This window comes from Harpia harpyja, chromosome 1 (genome assembly GCF_026419915.1).
Source record: "Harpia harpyja isolate bHarHar1 chromosome 1, bHarHar1 primary haplotype, whole genome shotgun sequence".
In the NCBI taxonomy this organism is placed as follows: Eukaryota; Metazoa; Chordata; class Aves; order Accipitriformes; family Accipitridae; genus Harpia; species Harpia harpyja.
In genome coordinates this window covers 10722839-10743172 of record NC_068940.1, presented here as the reverse complement: position 1 = coordinate 10743172, position 20334 = coordinate 10722839, and the positions used below count along the sequence as shown (strand labels likewise).

The 20334-nt window shown below is 40.4% G+C and overlaps 1 protein-coding gene across 1 annotated transcript in view; it reads right to left on the bottom strand.

The window, feature by feature from the left end:
• Positions 1-16476, bottom strand: part of LOC128152149 (uncharacterized) — a 169590-nt gene extending 153114 nt beyond the window's left edge. Inside the window, exons 1-3 of the mRNA XM_052810223.1 lie at positions 16425-16476; positions 10210-10276; positions 9723-9899 (exon numbers count right to left, since the gene is read on the bottom strand). Coding sequence (XP_052666183.1) covers positions 9723-9899; positions 10210-10276; positions 16425-16436 — 256 coding nt within the window. The 5' untranslated portion in view covers positions 16437-16476. The remainder of the gene's footprint in view (positions 1-9722; positions 9900-10209; positions 10277-16424) is intronic.
• Positions 16477-20334: the final 3858 nt, after the last annotated feature.

Genomic DNA, 20334 nt, shown 5'->3' with positions numbered 1-20334 from the left:
CAGCTGGAGACAAAGTTATGCAGAAATAAAAAGAAGAAACAGGTTTGATTTTTCCAGAGCAACGTACACACTTTAAAACCTACATTAGTAGAATGAGCAGTAAATACCAGAATCACCTTCTTATGGTGATTTTATAGATAACAAGCCATTTTAAACTGCAGGACTCCACAGAAGACTTTCAAGTGAGGCTTTCTGAAGAGTCAAAATCACTGCAAACCTTAGATCACTTCTCTTGAGGGGTTTTCATAAGTTTTTTGGTCTTTTTCCCCCCTCAGCTCAACATACACCTTGACAACTGGTATGACCAGGAGGTCTGGGCTCTGCACAGGTCCAAAGATTTGTTGGGGGCAGGGGGAGTTGCTTTGGTTTTAAAATACAAAATTATCAATTTTAGTCAACATAATATACTGCCCAAGGCATTTTCCTAATAACGTTTTTGTGAGCGTGTGAACAGATTACTAATCACTTCGCATTTGCTTTTGGAAATATTTGAAAGTGTATAACATGTAAATTAACAGTCCACTAAGGAATTCACATCGCTCTGCTTCATGGTATAAACACAGTAAACGTTAATACAGAGCTTGCTTGCAGGTATTTTGAACGGCGGTGTATAGCTTGGTGCTTTCAGACAGCAAGTTACTTTGAATACCTGCTCCTACAAAGACTTGGCCAACTCTAGAAACTTAGGTCTTTGCTTTGATCCAGAGGTTTGCTCAAACCCATTAACTCAATTTGAAACCCTATTCACCCCTCAAAATTGTGTTGTTTCATGTGGAAGACACAATGGATAATTCAGGAAATTGGAATTGAAGTGCAAAACCACAGATTATCTATAAATTCAAATAAAAATGGAAAGAAGGGTGTTGGCACAACAGTGACCAGGTGGGAATTTATACAGTTTAATTAAAGCAAGAGGAGTTGCTAATAAAATTAGCATAATCCTTGGATGCAGCCCATGGGACTGCACACGTATTACTAGGACTGGAAGAAACTCTAAGATGGCTTTTAAGCTAAGATGTCTGTAGTCAATTATACAGTCTATGTCCTGAGAATACCACAGAAATGGCATGACTAAGCTTCATTTCTACAACATCTTCTACTCCACAAAGAGATCAAGTAGCCTGTATCAATACCACTTCAAGGGTACAGCATGGAATTTAGATGACAGAAAATTATTCCATTCATATTGTACTATTGATCTAGGTTTTTAGTTTAATAAAAGAATAGACAAAACTGTTGGATTTGTTAAGTGCCTCCTGACCAATGTAAAAATGAAAGAATTATTAATAGCCAGGTGACTGATTACTAAAAGCTTGAACAAGCATTTACTGGTGTTTGTTTTCGGAGTGATGTTGGGTCTCAGGAATAGACACAAAAATTTTGGCATGAGCCAGTTTTCATTAGAAGACAGAATGCAGACTATTGTCGGAGCAAACTTGCCTTATTAAGTAACAGGTCTCCCTTTTCAGGCAGCAGCATAGTCACGTGTGTCTCCACAAATGACTTGGTAGAACATTACTGGGCATTACTAAGGTAACTCATAAAAGCCTTTCGCATAAGATAGCATAAGACAGAGGCATCTTGGAAAGATGAAATTCCAGTCTGAGACAGCATTTTGACCCAAAGTGTTTCTGAAACATAGTGATGCAGCCAGGAATGGAAAAGAGTAGTCCTCCTTTCCACACAGCTGTCTTAAAGCATCGATTTCAGCAGCAATTCCTGTTAGTGAATGTCATGGTAAATACTCACTGTCTCCATTCAACAGAATTTAACTTATTTCCCTAGGTATACTTTTCATTTTACTTTGCAGATATGGCCCTTTGGGCAGCCCAAACGTAAGGTTTCTGTGCTAGCTTATTTCCCAGTTTCTTTATGAGAAGCGTATGCGACCGCATGAGCCAAAGCGGCGTCCTGGGGTCAGATCTGAACCCCCTCCAAGAGAGGTGCCCACCTTAACTTGTCCAGCAAGAACTAAGACTTGGGATCAGGAGGAAGAGGAGAGTAGGGTCCCACCTCCTGCATTCCAACTGCTTCACTTATTCACCCTTCCTCAAGACATGGTGGGTCTTGTGACTAGCACTCCCACTCACCTGTTTTCATGATTCAGTACCTACATTGACAAAGCTTGATATCTGCAAGTTGCTTTTTTGTAGATACAGGCCTTTGCTTCTAATCTGCACTTTGGAAAAAAAAAAAAACTATAAAGAATTATAAAAAAATCTTTCAAAACTATTAAAGCATAAGAGAGGAGAAAGAAGCCTTAAAAAAAAAAAAAGTCACAGAATGCAAAAGTGAAGAAAAGTAAAAATCATCAACCAGAACTGCATAAGCAGTGAGAGTTCCTGGACAGTGAAAAGCTGACTGGATTTCCAGTGAATTTATAGATTCTTAGCTGATTTAAACAATGATTTAAAACTGGAAAATAATTTAGGAAAGTTTGAAACTTTCACAAGAAAACATTTTGAGTTTTTATTCCAAAGTTTTGTGTTGTTAGATTTACTCACACCTAAATGTTATGAAGATATAAAACTTTAAAGAACATAGTGAATTGATATATAATCCACAAAACAATGTTAACTCTCCATTCTCATTTTGGCAAGAAAAAAAATAAAGAATTGTTATGAGTTAACCAGAAGTTATACTTTTAGTTTGGTTTTTTTAGTTGTCATTACTGAGCCATGATATCTGTTATGTTTACCTCAGCTCATAGCCATTACAAATGGCTTTAATTAAATTTATATAAGCTGATCTAGGTTACATATAGAAGCTAAATGCCCTAATTAAGACATATTATTACTATTTTAAATTTACATCTAACATTATAATCTATATTATTATAAGTATAGTTAAATACTATCTATATTATTTTAGACTTAGGTCTAAAATAAGATTCCTGGAAAGCACGAAGTTATTCCAGATTATCACCAAATACATGGGGGGGGGGGGGGGGTAGATAGGGTGTTTTATATAGAGCTTCAAATTTTCATGAGTACCAGGCAGAATTCAATGAAAAATTATGTGTTAATGGCATCCTCAAACTGAAGAGCATTAAGCAAGTCACTGGGCAGTAGATTATACCTTGAAAAACACAGCTTGTTAAATACTACCATCACTGGGCAACTTCTCAATTTTCAAAAAGTTTTGAAGGTATTGTACGTCATTTTCCTTACCCTCAGCAGAGACCATAGGTAATGAGTAAACCACATAACTACGTCTTATATTTATATTGCAAGCCTTGAATAAACTCACTTGTCAGCTCTGACAGGACGCTGGCAAAGGGGCCGTTCACGAGCCTGAGCAGCGCAGACCATGCTGCACCTTCCCTGACACTTGAAAAACACTGCACCGCAATCACGGCACCCACTTTTCTTTTCCTCCCCACTCCACTCCTGGAAGACTTACCACATTTGCTGCTGTTTAAGCAAAGGTACAGCATGGGAATTTTTTTTTTTTTTCCTGCAGGCAACAGAGGGCACTGTGCCAAGGGACACCAGTATGAGACCTGCTGCTTTTCCTGAGGAAACACCGTTGGTTGAAGGCGTGAGAAAAAGATTTACTGATGATGACGGAGCTCATTTAGGAACGCTATTAGATAATGTGACACACGTCAATGGGGAAAATGGATACTGAGTGCTCCCAGGCTGGCAGGCTTGGCTGGTCCCGCACTATTCCAGCAAGGAAACTTGCAGAATTTCAAGGGTCCGACAGCACTATAAATGAAGTAAACAATTTCCAAGTGTAATAAGTTAGCCTTTATAATTTATACTTCTGAAAGAGTATTTCCCAATTATAAAACACATCCATTCTTCACAATTCTTCTCCTCCTACCTTTCACAAATTCAATTTTAGCACATTACTTAGATGAGTGGTACAGTATCCCTGTTGTTGAAATTGCATGCAATGGATCACGTTTTGCACACTACATTACACCTTGTGCAGTTCTGCTGATTTCAATTGGATTACACATTGTGTAATTCAACGCAAAATTACTTCCAATGACAACCCTTTTATTCCTATGCATACATGGTGATCCATCATGCCCTGCATACCGGGTTTGGCATTTCTATTTCAAGTCCCTGTTGGAATCAGAAAGCATGGAACCACAAACACAGAACTTGAATTATTAGATATAAACTTTGCCATTGTTTAAGAAAAAAAGGGTATGGTTTTGATTCATATTTCTGGTCCCATCCTTTATGCAAATCATTTTGTCCAACACAAATAGCCAGTGTCACAAGCTCCCATTTCCTTCATGTGCAGCACAAATGTGAGTTTCCAGCAGATGCCTGTTTTTTCATCTGCCTTTACTGTCTCTCCAGTGGGTACCTACCATCTCTTTGGAATGAAATTAGACCTTGTTCAAAAAGCTTCAGACTCCAGTTCTCTGTAAGCAGACTGAATTCCATGCACTTGCTGATATTTTTATCAAGTTGATATCCCACACGGCTCCTTCACAAAGCCCTTTTTTTGTCTGTGTATTCCCGGGTCAAGGTCCTGGCCCAGTTACACTCTCAAGCAAGAAAGGGCTTATATTGCCCTGCTACAGCTAAACTACCTTCGGCAGTAACTGTTCTTAGCAAAGGCTTCTCTCTACTTTGGCTTTTGATAAGGAGCAGAACTGCTCCATTTTACAGTGGGATTTTCCCCGTAGGACACACAGAGCGCTGTGTTAGATACATCCAACCTAGCTCTGCAGCTGGGAGATGGTGCAGCAGAGCACCACGTAGAGACATTAATTTGCTCCCAGAAGCAGTATAGCCATGTTAATGCCATGCTGTACCTGGGCTAATTAGAAGAATAGTTTCTGGTCTTCAATTGAAAGAGCTTTCTTTCCCTCTTTTTTTTTTCCCCTCCCCCCCCCCCCTCAAATGTTGTTAATCTCTGTGGGCAAATTTATTGGAGCATGATATGAGATGTTAACGGCGCCTGTTGCAGATAAAATGGTAGAATTAATTAGAGCTTTTGATTTTAGAAGATAATCTAGTTTTGAAAAAAGATTTGTGTATTGGGGATGATGGGGGGGGGAACGAATGTTTCTTGTCATCTGGAGACAATTTTAACTTGATTCATCAACATTTAGGGTCAGACTGCCTCCAGCCTTTGTACAAGTGTGCAGGATACAGGAGAACACAATTAGCCTTTCTTTCATCTTCCATGCAAATACCACAGAGCATCACAGTCTCCAAAGGTGTCTATGTATCGAATGCTAAAATAGAATAACATTTGCTTTACAGGCCTATGATAAAATGCTAAGTACAGTAGTCTGTGTTAAGGGATTGCTTGTGACACACATCATCCATCTGAGGTTGAGCAACTGCCCTCGTATTCTGCCATCAGCCAAAGATGGCATATTCCTGGAGGTTTGGTGCTTCCATCATGACAGTTTGCTGGAAGCCCTTTGCTGGGCAGAGACTTTACCAAGCCAGCCTGAACATTATGGGCACTCTAGAAAGTGTTTTGGGTTTAAAGCCCAAAAACAACAATATTGGCTCACCTTGAGATCAGGCACCTGGCAGTTGAGAAACAGGTGGACATAGGTTCCTGTCACTCCAGGTTTGGGTGATCTAACCCCAAATATTTTTCCCAGGGAAATTTGCCTATTAGACCTCCCATTGGGATGGCCAACATGAAAACTTCTGGCAAATTCAATATTTGCTGAGGGGAAGAAAGGCAGAAGATTTAGAAGGTCGGATTTAGTCATGGGGAAACTCCGAGTACTTTCAGAAACAAATAAATTGCACAGTTTGGCAAAGACAAGGCCGCTGCTAGACAACCTCAATTTCACAAGCAATATGTGAAAGAAATTAAGGTGATAGGAGCAATCAGCAAAGAGTCAGCATAGAATCAAGGAGAGAAAATAGGGTGGAAGCCACTGCAACCAATTAGCTGGCCGAAAATCAGGAGATTAACCTGAGTAAATAGTCAGCCAGTTACCCTCAGTCACTGTAACATTTAACAGCAGTACCAGGCTTTCACCATATAAGAGCGATGATGGAAAGCATACAGCAGAAAGAGTTACTCAGTGGCCTATTCCTGAACAACAGTCTACTAATGATGATAGCAAAGTTTGGAATTTTGTCCGTCATGGGAAATACAACAGTGTAAGACACAGAATGGCCTAACAAACAGAGCAATGTACTAGGGATCAGAGGTTTTATTTCTATTTCCATCACAGGCTTGCAGGGTGACTACAGATAAGGCCTCATACTCTGCCTCAGTTTCCCCACAAGCAAAGGAGCCTTGCACTTGGAATCACAAGAATAGTCCCCACCAATCTGGTTTGAAAAATGAAAAAGTCTCTGAAAAAAAGATACTGGAAAGACTCAATCAGTTTCTTGAAAGCAAGAATCAGGTCACAAACTCTCCCTTTCAGGAAGTGTGCTGTTATCTGAGGAAAGGGAATGGAAAAGTCAGTATAGCACAAACATACCCGTGAATTAAGCTGTTTGGGGGCAGATGCAGGCAAGTTTCAATATCATGGACCTCTGCACTGGCTATTTAACCTCTAAGTGATGTGTGTTCTGCAGAGCACCCTCCTGTGCAGACATAGCCAAATTCCAGGAACAGGTTTTAAGGCTGTCTTGAACCCACAGCTGACTATTCACACTCCTTCCCAGTATCCTTAGCATGAAGGTGTGTGAGAAGGCATCTCAAAAGTAGGTGGAGGTTTTTCTAGAGAGCACTTCCCTCCAGCAATTGCTGACAGAGGAACAGGCTGTGACACTGTTGCAAGATGGAGGAAACGATAGCAACCCCTGTAGCTATTATTTGCTGCCATTAATGACACGGGCAATGGGTGGAAAGATAATGGAAAGGCAATGCCATCTCCATGACCTGCCTTCAAATGCATAGCCTGAAAATCCAGCCTGATGTTTATATAGTGTTTTCAACCTGTAATCTGCTAAATGCTGTGATTAAATAATTGTGCTTAAGGTTATAACTGGCTTTAAATTGTACAGTTTAACATTGAGCGTTAGAATTGACAAATGCCATTCCCCATTGAGTAAGTAGCTGAACCTAAGCCTGGGGGCTGAGAGCTGGAAGAGCATCCAACAGTTGTGGAGTTAAGGAAACCCCAAAAGGAGAAGTGTCTTATTGGCATCTTGGGAAGAAAAGGGGAGAAAAGTGAAAGGGAGCAGTGGAGGGGCTTAAAACATGTTTATTTTACACAGGCTGTGCTGTTGTGCTTGGAAGGCATTTCCCTTAACGTAAGGAAGTCTGGCATGGAGTAGCGAAAGGACTGCCATTTTACTGGCATAGCAAAGTTTGGGGCAACAAGCCATGCTGGTGTGTGTGGGCACCCCCTCCTAGAGAAAGAGCTTCCAGCGTGGGGTGCAAGTCTTGCCTCCTAGGGAAAAAAAAAAAAAAGGAGACTTCTGTGCTAAAATCTCTCTTGTGCCACTGCACAGTGGCTCTCGAGAGCTGAGGGGCAGGAGAGGAAGCTGTGGAAGAGTTCCCCTGTGCTAAAGGATGGTGGTAGTTTCCAACACCACCTGTGTTTTTGCTATGAGCTGAAATGACAGCAGCTACGCAAAGCGGCTGTGAACATGGAGCAAAGCAAAGGCAGGCAGGCTGGAGGAACCGATCCCTTGGGCTCTGGTGGTCCCAAACCACAACAGATTGCTGCATGAAGGGATAAGCTACCTGTAGACCTAGTCTTCACTGAAGACTGTGAAAATACAACCATTTATACCTTACTAAACTCACGTGATATTGCGTTTACCTATGCAGTTGACTTTTCCTTTTCCCTCGTTAATGAAGTATAGTTACACTTGGGAATGGGAAAAAATTATTTCATGCGGCACCAGAAAGTTTAGTTGAATTTTTTCCCAGGTTTTGGGACAGGCTTGAAGCTGTTCTTTTATTAGCAGCCCTTGAAAAATTTGAACTGGCCCCTGTGACTGTCAAACACGTCCTGACATAAGTTAGACTAATTTAATGCAGGGTTGGACCAGATGATCTCTAGACATCTCTTCCAATCTAGACTTTTTTAGGATGGTATAAATGGATGATTTTTTTTTTTTTTTTTAATAGGTGCGTGACTTAGAGGGAGAGCTATGTGAATAACTGATCTTTTGGTTAACTGGATGAACAGAAGGTCGAGGAGTGAGACGCAGTGTTGGGAAGCAACGTTTTCCAACTCTCAGCAAGATTTCCTCTCCCATTACAGAAACACTTAGCAGTGTATCAAGGCATTGCATTCCAGGCAAAATGTAACAATTTCTACTCCTTTCACAAAGATTATATTCAGTTAGGGTTTTTTGAACAAAATGCTACTTAGGATGAAAAATCAAAATGTTTAAAAACACATTTCAGGCTTTTAAAAAAATGTGTTGTTTTCTTGAGGGAACTATTCATGAATTTCTGAAGAGGCGACTGAAAGCATGGATAGTCTCCAGCGAGCCAACTTCATTTTTTGCCAGATAGACTATTTCATTAAAAAACAATCAATCCCTTTGTCTGCTTAATCACTGTTCTGACAGGCTGCAAAGGAAAGACGAAGAATTCCTGCTCCATGCGGCGCTGCACAGAGTCACATGAAGGCTAAATGGAAAGCCAAACCTAATTTTGCAAGGGGCCATTAGGAGCCGTGGGCTCTCCACTCCCACAAGGATAAAGTCTTAACACAACAAGGTCCAGCGTTTTAAAAGCAAATGCCTGAAGTTCTGCTCACCAGCCTGCGCTCACCCATTTAAATACCTGGGCTGGCACACCAGGGTACTTAGCGAGCAGCATTGATGCTTCTGAGTTTAATCTGAAATGCTGGGTGATCAGGACTTTTCAAAGCCATACCAGTTACTTTAGTACCTTCGGAGGCCTCGGGCCTTGGATGCACATCTGCATATTCATGGATGCACACAGCCCACTTGAAGTTAGTGAGACCACACAGTCCAATAAGGTAACTTTTTTTTTTTTAATGGGTATTTAGGGAAGATTGAGTCTGACTTCAGGCATTTTTAATTTTACATTAAATCTTGGCCCAAGATTTTCCTCATACAGCTCACAAGATGCCTTTAAATTCTTTTCCTCACCTTCTTCCTCACTAGATTGCCAAGTAAAAATAACCATTCGTCGTAACATTCAGCAGTAATAACAATTCAAAATGGACTAATTAAATAATAGGTTAAAAGATATCAAACCTCTGCAAAAGCAAAACTGACATCAGTGAAGATCCTTATAGTTTGTTTGAATAAACCTAAATAATAAACAGAAATTGCTTCCTGAGGCAGTGACTCTTTTGGGTGCTGCATCAAAGCTGAGCTTAAAAGCCAGGATCACTCCCTTGGACAAGCTGAGCGAACCGAACTCTCTGCTCCGAGCATCTGAACAACACTGGCTGAAAAAAACAATGAAAGACGAAGCAGAGGCAAGATGCTGATTGACTGAGGGCATATGGGAGACGTAAGGACAGCAATCAATCATGGCTCTGTAAGCTGTTTAAAACTACTCAATGCTAGGGAGCCATTGGCGGGGAGCCCCGCGCAACCTGCGCCCCATTACAGGGAGTCACTTGAGCATGGAGACAGAGCCTGGCTCTCTAAATATTTACAGACAGCCAACGTTTTCAGCAGTATTTTGGGTTTCCCATCCCGGGTTTGCAGGGGGGCCTGTTAGGACACGTTGGGAGGGGAAAGCCCAGCACAGGCCAAGGAGCGTGCAGGTTGGATGGAGAACACAACCACTGTCGCTGCGTTTGAGGCTAATCAGGTTTGATGTCTCACCTCTTAGTTCAGCATGGGCTTGCAGCCCGAGTTTTTGTTGGTGAGCTGCAAGGGTGCTATCTGGCTTGTCATGTCTAATAACTTTCTCTTCCGAAGGCTGATATGCTGAAAGATCTGTGCTGCTGATGTTAAAAGCTGGATTTTCAATGCCTTCTGTTGCTGCTCTCTCTTCTTTTACTATAGAAAACAAGGAGGTCAGAAGAGCATATTATAGCAAAGTGTATTTCAATGACAAGCAGAAAATTCCTTCTAGTAATTCCTTTGCTGAAAGACTCAAGTGTATCGTCCTCAAATGTCGCCAAAACAGAATTAGGTTAAAATTAACTCTAAAAAAAAAAAAAAAAAAAAAAAAAGAATAAATGATTAAAATAATTACAAATTGCACCCTGACAAGCAAGAGCAAAATTTCGCCCACAGCCATTTGTCTGTAATTAGTTAATTAATCCTTACACAAATTATGAGCAATAACTCATCAAGCAAGGCTCACCCATCAGAAATTCAGCCGACTTGGATTTCTTCTGCTTAGTTTGCTTCAGAGCCTTCTGCTGGAACTTCTGGAGGGAAATTGTTAAATGAATAAATTAGCTAAAGAACGAAGATCATCCTTTATGATCCACAACTAACACAGTATTTTAAATATGGGATGGCATTGAAATGTCATTTAATTTACATCTCTGCTAAAGGGGTCAAACACTAATTGAACAACAGAAGTGGAAGAATTAAATAAAATAGGAGAAGAAAAGTTAAAACAAATGCCAAATGAAGGTCACATTAAAATACTTTGGTTTTTCCCAATTTTAATTAATGCAAAGAAACCTCAACAAATGAAGAACATTATAAGACTTGTCTTTACAGTATGCATTCAGCAGCAACTGCTTTATTTCACTTGCAGAACTGCAGCACTTCATTTAGAAAAGTTTGGTTATGCAGCATATTTATAGACAGACTTCCCCGACATCCCCCGTTCTCTTATTTTCTAGGTCCACTTACATAAACCAGTGTGTTCGTTCATCACAGAGCAGCTAAAAACGAATGAGCTCTACCCTTTCGTACAAGGCAATAAAATAAAAATAACCCCAAAACAATTCACAAGATGTCACCAAAGAGAGATCGCGGTCCAGGGCAGAGGGGAAGCAGGACTCATTACAACAATGAAAAGTTCATTTAATATTAGAGACACGCCAACAACGGTTACAGTGAAAACAAATAGCAGGAGATCTTGGAGGACCTAAACTCTGACAAGTTCCCTGTTGATTCCTGTGGGGAAGCCAGGCTCAAAAAATATACGGTCATGTTACTACCATCAGGAAGGCCCAAGCATTAAACACGGTCTTTGTATAACACCGTGAGCGGCACTAGCAACAGCATCACATGTGGGCTTGTGCATGGCTACAGACCCCTATCCCTATAACAGACACTAACAGTCAAAGCAGGCAAAGATTACCTAAAACAAAGCACATCTGGGAGTATTAATCAAAGCCAAAACCAAAGTAAGAAAACAGTTCAGACCCATTTATTTTCGAACGTCACATGGCAGTTTCCGAAAACAGCATTATTTTTTTCAAGCCAGTTGCTTAATTGTCCAGTGATAAAGACCACTCCTGGCAACATAGCTCCTGGAAACTGTCAATACAAAAGGATTAATTACAAGAATCATTGAAAAATTGCAATTTTTACAGCATCCATCTTTCCCATTTGATTGTGGGTGTCAATTTCCAGTAAAAAAAGCAGCGCTTGCAGCAGACACAATCAATAAATCTGTCAAAAATAACTCAACCATACCACTGACAGATTAATATAGATATTAATATCCTCATATATATACATGTATATATGCACACACACATATATGTTATTCTGAGAACAGTGGACATCCTCTAAATTAAGACTATTACCCTACTAAAAAGCAAATATGTGTAAAAATGACCAGACATTCTGAAAGTGACAATAAATAAATACTATAACAGAAATAATTCCTACAAGCCACATGCAGCACAGCTGAAGTTAATGATAATTTTGACAGGAGTTCAATAGGTTCAGAAATTCACCCTACTGCTTCTGATTTTTTCCCAGCTGAAAAATCTTTCAAAAATACATATTCACTCAGTTAGTGTCTTTAGAATTATATCTCTTTTGCAATATTAAATCATCACTGCATTCTTGGATACCATAAAATTTTAATTGAGTCAGTTTTAAAGATTCCAGCAGTATTTGTAACACTGCTGTGTGATAATTATTCTTATTATGCTGCGTATAATCACCACACAAAACCTTAAACTTCATGTTAACAGCTAAAGAAAACAACATCTAGACAAAAATTCTGGGACAAACTTTCAACTGGTGTAAATCAGTACATATCTGTAACTTTGATGGAATTAAGATGATCTGCATTACATTTTATATATTCCTTCTGCATGTCAGATTTCCCTAGAAAAACCAGTTGCAGGCTATATTGGCTATAGTCAAATTTAAATTGTTACAGTCTGTAAAACGCCTAAGCTCCTTTCACAGCAAGAAGAAAAAAGAAAGTATTCCTTCTTCCCCATATCTAATAGAGATGCATAGTGGGGGTTGATGTTTTGGGGTGGGATTTTTTGTTTGGGGTTTTTGTTGTTGGTTTTGGTTTTTAAGCGTTCAGTATAGTTAGCACTAAATTTTGTTTTTTCAGGGACACAATAGACTACATTCTTTGGCACTTCACTCACTCAAACACAAATTAGTATTTTTAAGTAGCTGATGTAACAGCCTTGTGACTCCTACTTACTTACAAAGAACTGCAAAGGAAATTATGCCCTTGTCCCTTAATGTGATCAGGTTTTGAAAAGGTGCTTTTCATGAGTTCATATTTTTAGAATGAAAGCAACACTTGATTTTCAACAGCAGAGAGGAATTCTTCCAGGGTTACTTCTTAACATAACTGAATAATGGAGTATTTGGGTGGTTGGTGGCCTTTGTGTAATCAACACATGTTCTTGTCACTTTGTGTTTCAGAGGAAATTAGAAGATGTTTTCCTTCCATACCTATCTCCAGCCAATTTCCTTATCCTTCTCTCTTTTACACATGAGCACTTTTAAGTAGCCTAAATTACACTTCCCCCCCCCTTCATTTTAGGTTTCCTTCCCCAGCCCCCCTACCCTTATGATACTTTGCCTTCTCATCAGAGAATAGGCAGGAAATTATCCAGTGGCATTTTATATTCACTTTATCATTAGTCACTACTAGTTAATTTATGTATTTATGCAAATTTATGTCTAAAGCAATTGTTCTTTAATCAGTTCACATGTACCTGCAAAACTTAGGTTTCCAATAGCAAATTAAATAAAACTCTTTCGGTGACCACTTGCCATATTTGCAGGCGAAGTCCAGTTGTGTGAACATACCTAGATGAATGCACATAAACGCACACCCATACAGAAAACCACCATTCTAACTATAGAACATTATCCAAAAATAAACATGAAGCATTCCTACAAAAAAGCAAAGTTACAGTGATACAAAGTCTGTGCTGGTTTACACCTGCGGTGAAGGTGGTCAAGCTTGCATCCACAAACAATACGCATCAGACCTGTCCATCCACAACCAGTACATAAAAAGGGGATGTCCTTTGCTTGCAAAGTCAAGTTTAAAGGGTGATGCTGCTGCTGATAGCAATTCATCCTATGTCAAAGCTCCACCACAATTGGTGAAAAACAAAAAGTCTTGACTTTTAACTTTTTTTTTTTTTTCTAAAAAAATGCCTTTTTAGCTTGAGTATGCTGCATTACAGCAAAGACAAGGGGAGTTAGAAGTGTCTGAGCACAGCACAGACTAATCACCATGTCATTCAAAAAGTGACCTAAACCTTTAAATGCCTTTTTGCATGCCATCATCATTAAAACGCACCGCCTGCTTTCCAATACCAAGCAAAACAAAGGAAAACCGGGAGTACCAGAACCCACCGTACTCGGGTCTGCGGGAGAACAGCAACTGCCGCAACAACAGTGGCGGCAGCAGCAACGGCGAGGGAAAAAACCCTCATTTATAACCAGTGACAACTAAAACCTATGAAGTTTTTAAAAGAATGTGATTGTTGTCAAAAGGAATTGGGTACAACAATGCTGCGTTCAGCTCTGGTTCCACTCAAAGCCGTGGCTGAGGGGCTCTGGGAAAGCTGCTGGAAGGCTGGTGGGCACAGACCAGCAAGAAAGTGAATTTTGCATACTGTACGGATCATCGCTCAGTTCAGGGCAGTCATATTGAATCTGTGATCAACCAATTGTGCTTCATGAAACCGTCAGCCCTCATTTATGTCTAGCTGTTTTCTTCTGTCCTGCTGTAAACAAGCTCTGCTCTGAGCTGTCTCCCTACCCTTATCTGCTTACGAAGATCACACAGACAGACCTCATCAGCAGCCTTAGAGTTAAAGTTAAAGTTACTGCTTCCAGACAGCAGTCCCCATGCAAGCTGGAAGTCAAAAAGAAGAGCAACTTTGGAATGACAGAGTTTTAGTTCCTTTTAGGAAATGCATACCTTAGATTCATACACATACTGGCATGTTATGTCTCTTTCATGAAATTAAATTAGGTGTTCCTAATATGAACAACTGTTTCTAACATCAGCAAACTAGCTCAGCAGATTCATCTATAGTTTTGTTTGTGGGTTGGTTGTTTTGGTTTTTTGGGTTTTGTTGATTTTTTTTTTTTTTCCTCCTTTGGGCCCTTGTTTGAACACAGCCAAAAGAGAAGTAGCTGGAAATATTGTCAATCTGGTAGCGCTCCAAGAACCTAATAATGCCTGAAATGCTCTGAGGAGTGTAATGATGGTAAACAGGAACAGGTATGTTGGCTTCTGTTCTCATTCACTTCAGTGAGAGCATTAGCCTTTCAACATAAAGCAGAGCACAGTTTTCGAAGAATGAGCCTCTTGCATAAAAAAGGATGGAGCCTTACTAAAAACATATTCCTCTGTGAACGCACACACAAATGCATTAGTTGGTATTTACAGCATTTAATTCTTGCAACCAGCTGCTAAGTCCCTGTTAAGGCTTGCCTTTATGCAGCTGGAGCTGGAACCTTTTCCCTTCTCCTAGCCTATTGCTTTGCCTATTTAAGGGATGGCAGCCAAAGAGAAACAGCTTGTAATTTGCACCTGTCTGCTTTAAGCACTCCATGTTAGATTTTGCAGAGAGCAAACTCTTCATTGCTAATGAGAATGACACTTAGTAGGGTCAAACATATTTTTTAGCTGACTCCGCAGCAATTAAAAAATAAATAAACAAATACCCACTTCATTTAAGCCTATTCTAGCTAGAGAATGACGCTAAAGGAGAAGCCTTGTCAAAAAAGAGCAACTCAGTGTGTAGGTGGAAGATGTAATCCCATGTGTCTAGTCTAATATAATACTGGGCACAGCCAGGCACAATTAAACCTGTACACTGCCCATGCAGGAGTGCGCAGGAGAGCTTTTGCCTCTTCCCCTGTAAAGTTCAGAATTGTTTCAGAAAACAACCACATGCAAAGAATCCTTCTGAATTTCTACATACTGGGCTACCTTTTGAGAACTCACAGTATGCTTTGCCTATGAGAAGATTGTTCTCTGAGAATTAAAAAGAAATGCATGCTTCACTCCTGATCCAGAGGTGTGCAAGCATGGCCATGCAGAGACGTACTAGTTGGAGTGTAAAGCAGTGAAGGTGTACATCAAGCAAACAACCCACGTGTGATCTTCCAGCCTTACATAAACTACCTTAACATGTTTGCTTCTTGCTAGAAAACAAGCATGGTGCTTTCAGTCAACTGTGGTATCACTTACAATTGCATTGAAAGAAACAAAAATTTCACTAGCATATTAGTTTAGTTACTAAGAAGTAGTCTTTTTCTTGCTTGCTCTTAAAATAGAAAAGCCCTCAAAAAAGTCAAGCTACAGAGATGATAAGAACATGAATGCTGGGGAAAAAAACAGAAGGGAAATAAAGTAAAACATACAATTTATTAAAGAAAATATTGGTGCTGCATTTTGATTTCATAAATTGTCCCCATTTGTACTTCCTGTTTAAACAATAACTAACATGATGATGGGTTAAATGAAGTTGAGATTGTCACAAACATGGCCTCGCTAGTAATTAATGTAGTTTAATATGGTTGTTGGCACACATCTCACATGACAGATAATGTTCCAACATGTCACTGATAGGACCTTTCAGCACAGCTTTAGGAGATCTACCAGGCATTGCTGAGGTTGGTTAGGTCAAAGGGTTGAACCATGTGTAATTCAGAACAGAGGAGGTCCCACGGTCACTCCACAAAAACAATTACACTACTTATTTCACTCCATCCCTTGCCCGAAATTCACAAGCCTCACAGTTTCAGTGCAGTCAATCTCGCTCTGCCCTGGGGCTATGAGCCACATGAAAATATGTGGTGCTGTGTTTATAAATCTAATCAAAAATAGAAACAGTAGACAAGCACAATGAGGTCCTACTATGGATCATGGGAATTCTCTAAATTCTGAAGGCACTTTTGTTTAACTTCTGTGGGCCTTCTCCTACCATTACATTGTCTGGTACTCTCGTTAATCATCCCCTTGACTTGTCAATGATATAAAGGAGCCTACGCGTCTGCTGACTTCCCTCTCATCACACTACAAATAATATTATGAAATAGCAATGCTAGGAATAGCCCCTTTAATTTTTCTGTTTTAAAGCGTGGTTTTTCTTCACTTACCTCTTTCTCCATGCCAGCCTGCCCTTTCTCAGACCTGCAGCAAAAACCACTTCCTCCTGCAACAAAGGAGAGGGAGCACATCTGAATTTTCAGTCTGCACACAGTCATTAATACCCTTAGGTTTAACACACAGACTTGCAGAGCATCAGCCTAGAAACCTGCCTGGATGGGGCAGGGGGGGGCGGGGGGGGTGTCCTGCTGCAGTCTCTGCTCCTGCCTTGCCAAAGAGCAAAGGGAGGATACAGTGCTGTTCCTTCACTTCATCTTTTCAAAAACAACTTTGCACCAGATCACATATTAAAAAAAAACAGCTAACAAAGATAAACAAGAAAAACATAGTTTAAGCTCAGATGAAGTAACACCAACAAAGATGTGGGTCTGAGTGGAAGTTGCCCAGAAGTAGATAAGTCCTACCCCCCCAGACAGTAACTACTAAAATGATGCGGAGTCTGCTGTGGAATACGCCTAACCTGAAGATTACAGTATCAAAGCTGCCAGACCCGGGAATGCTTCTGTGATCTGGCATTTAGGTGGGTCCCGCTTGTGTCTCGCTCTCTGTGCTGGGATTTCCATTAGAAGGATGGAAATTATCCTCTACCACCAGGTTACAACCATTAAGCAAACATACAATAACTTTACGAGTTATACATCACATCAGCAAAAATGCCTCAATTTTATACCAGCTACTTTTGTCCCTATGTGGGAAAAAAAAATTATTCATTCAAAACAGCTAGACGGGTTGCCCTCTCACTCACTGAAATCAATGGCAAAACTCAGTCTGACTCCACAGTCGCAGGACCTGAACTACAATGAATAGCAAGCTTCTTCCTTTGCCAGCTTTTCCCTTATGCATTTATACAAACACACATTCAGATTATTTTGCAGAGCCTGAAAACAAAACAAGACTTTGAACAATTAAAAATATCCCCTCAGAGTCCCTCAGAAGCTTTAATTGACCTTCTGGGTCAGAAGATGCCCCATACAAAGTACATGTTTGGCCCCAGTTGAGGAAACTCTCTCTCCTGAGGGCACCAGGCAAAGAAGTGCTTAATTCTAAGTACGTGCTTAAGTTTCATTGAAATCAATACAATGGACAGTGGACGGGGCCACAAATTCTCCACCGAAAAAGGCTGCATTGTCACTCTGGTTGCTCAGTAATGAATGAAGGGCTGAGCTTTTGCCCAGGCTTTGCTGACGCTGCGAGTCTGCTGACCTTTGCCATCACTCCTCGATGTCGGTGCCCTCCTTAGGGTGCCAAGGCCATTGCAGCAATGCTGGGACTGTGATTCCGGCAACTCCCACTCCTCCTGCGGCCAGCCCTGCCCAAGCAGCCCCTGCAACGTAGTCCACGGCTGTTGTAGAAACTGTGCCCAAACTCCTCTGCTCCATAGCACTCTGCGATATTGAAAATAAACCCCCGCTGAGATCGCACAGGTAGGCTCAAGGTCATGTATCTAGTCATCGTATGTCTCAGAAAACCACCCCAGAGACCCATTTCCAAAATCTGGGTTGGGCTTTCAGGCCAAGGTAGTTTCTGCATCGCTTTTCCAGCTGCTGCTCTAATTTGATTGCACATCCACTGACTGCAACAGGTAACTAGTTTTGAGCCCGATGGCATGGCACATTGCTTGTTGACTCAAACGGAAGCAGCAAAAAAGAAGAACCTGTATGAACCAAAGGCACTAAAAGCTTGGAATGGCTCCTTTCCTTTTCAAAGTAGAATCGCAACAAGCTGCCAACAGAAAGAACTGTTAAAGATGTAAGCTGTAAATTCAACATTTTCATCCATGGTCAACATCTGCTCATTGAAGAGGAGCCAAGGATGCATCAACAAGGACTTTCAAAGCCACAATAGCCTCAGGAGGCCAAACATTAATGGGAAGACTTGGAGTCTCATCTTAAAGAATGTGATTGACCAAATTAGGAAAGCAAAGGCAAAGATATATAAACAATGAGTTCAGAGGAGACATTAATAACATTAGTGCTTTAACAGTGATTTTCTTAGAGTTCAGGAACTTCCTTTTATTTGGGTTTTCTGGGGAATTTTTTTGTTTGTTTGTTTCAGTGGGGAACACTTTGGTGTTTTTTTAAATGAAGGTGCTAGACATTGCTTTTCCTTTTCCCTTTTTCGTACCAATCAGGCAACACAGTCAGCACTGCATTAACTGATGTTGACTGTGGCCTTACTTAACCTCATCAGCCTATTTTGTTTAGCTGGATAACAGCTGAATCATTAGCATTCAACTAGCTTGCAGTCCTGAAAGAGTACAGCAAAAACAAAGTGCATGATTTTTCGGTCAATCAAAAAACAACATAAAACCTATTTCAGATCCCACCAGGTATTTTATTTCATACCCAGCTGATGTAATGTCTTGCATGATTGAGGGGTGGACTTTAGTTATTTTTAAGTACCTTTGTAGTAAAGTGACAAAGCAAAACAACCACTTAGAAATTCTTAAACTGGATACTTTCACTTTTTTTTTTTTCATTTTTCCCCCAATTATGCTTTTTTTCCCACAAGAGAAATAACCAAGGAAGCTACATTAAATATGCAAGATATCTGAATAGCTTTCTGTAATGAAAATAATCTAATTTTAGTCCAAAGATAGAGGAATTAAATACAGAGAGATGCAACTAACATAACTCTTATAGCATCACAACTGTATTGATGGGGTCCTGTCCCCAGTCACAGATCTGGAAGAGATCAAAACAACACACCTTTACACTGGAGCAGGCTGAGGTACATCTTTCTCCCACTAGTTGATATTTTATGCTGTATCAGCTACTGGAAATCACTTGGGCTGCATGAAGAGCTGGTATACAATAAGGGTCTTGCAAATGTAGCCATAAAATATACTGTACCTGCCATGCTGGCATGCAGAAGAAAAACTGTCCTATTTGTAGCCGTGTACGCAGCATCTCCTTAAAGCACTCCCAAATGCATAGGCACGTTATCACGGGCCAAGGAGAGCAATGCTGGGCACAGCTAAGGTGCTGGTTATTGCTGGCGGGGAAATAGCAGGTTCATAGTAGGAGTAGCAAAGCAACAGTCTGCCATCACAGTGGCTGCCCTTCCTCCTTTCTCACCTTCACCTGGTACACAATTTATCACATGCTAAGAAGAAGTGCTGTGGGATCTCTGTGCTACAATATCGGCAGAAACCACTGAGTAAACGATAACCCTAACAACCTACTTGTAATTCCCTTTGGAATCTCTCATAAATACCAGCTAGCCAGCATTGGTCTTTAAGAAGTATTTCTTCAGGGGAAAATTGCACCTCTGGTGAAGAGAATCCATCAGTCACTTAAATTCAGCAGGACTGACCTTTGAAGCCACAAGCGCTGTGCTTATCCTTCTTTAATCACCAATTTTGGGAGCAAGTCCTTCAAAGTAATCTCAGATCCTTTCTATCCTTTCTCTCTCTTTTTTTTTTTAATTTAAAAAGGCGTTTACTGCAAATATGCTTTTATAAAGACCATTAACACACTTAAAATTAAGCTCACATTCAATTACTTTGCTTGAGAGGTCGCAATATTCCTAGCCTTCTTCTGTGTGCTTGAAAAAGTAGATAGATAAATGATTTTTCTATTGATAAACCTCAGTAGGTAGCTAAGCATCACTCAGCCACTCACTCACCTCCCCCCTCCAGTGGAACAGGGGAGAGAATCAGAAGAGTAAAAGCGCAAAAACTCTTGGGTTGATATAAAGACAGTTTAATAATTTTTTTTTAAAAGGAGGAAAAAACCAACAAGGTGAGGGGAGGGTGGAATGACACCAAGAAAAACAGGTGATGCGAAAGAAAAATTGCTCACCAATAACCAACTGATGCCCAGCCAGTCCCCAAGCAACAGCAGCCCCAGCCAACCTTCACCCACACCCCTCACCCCCAGTTTTATCACTGAGCATGAC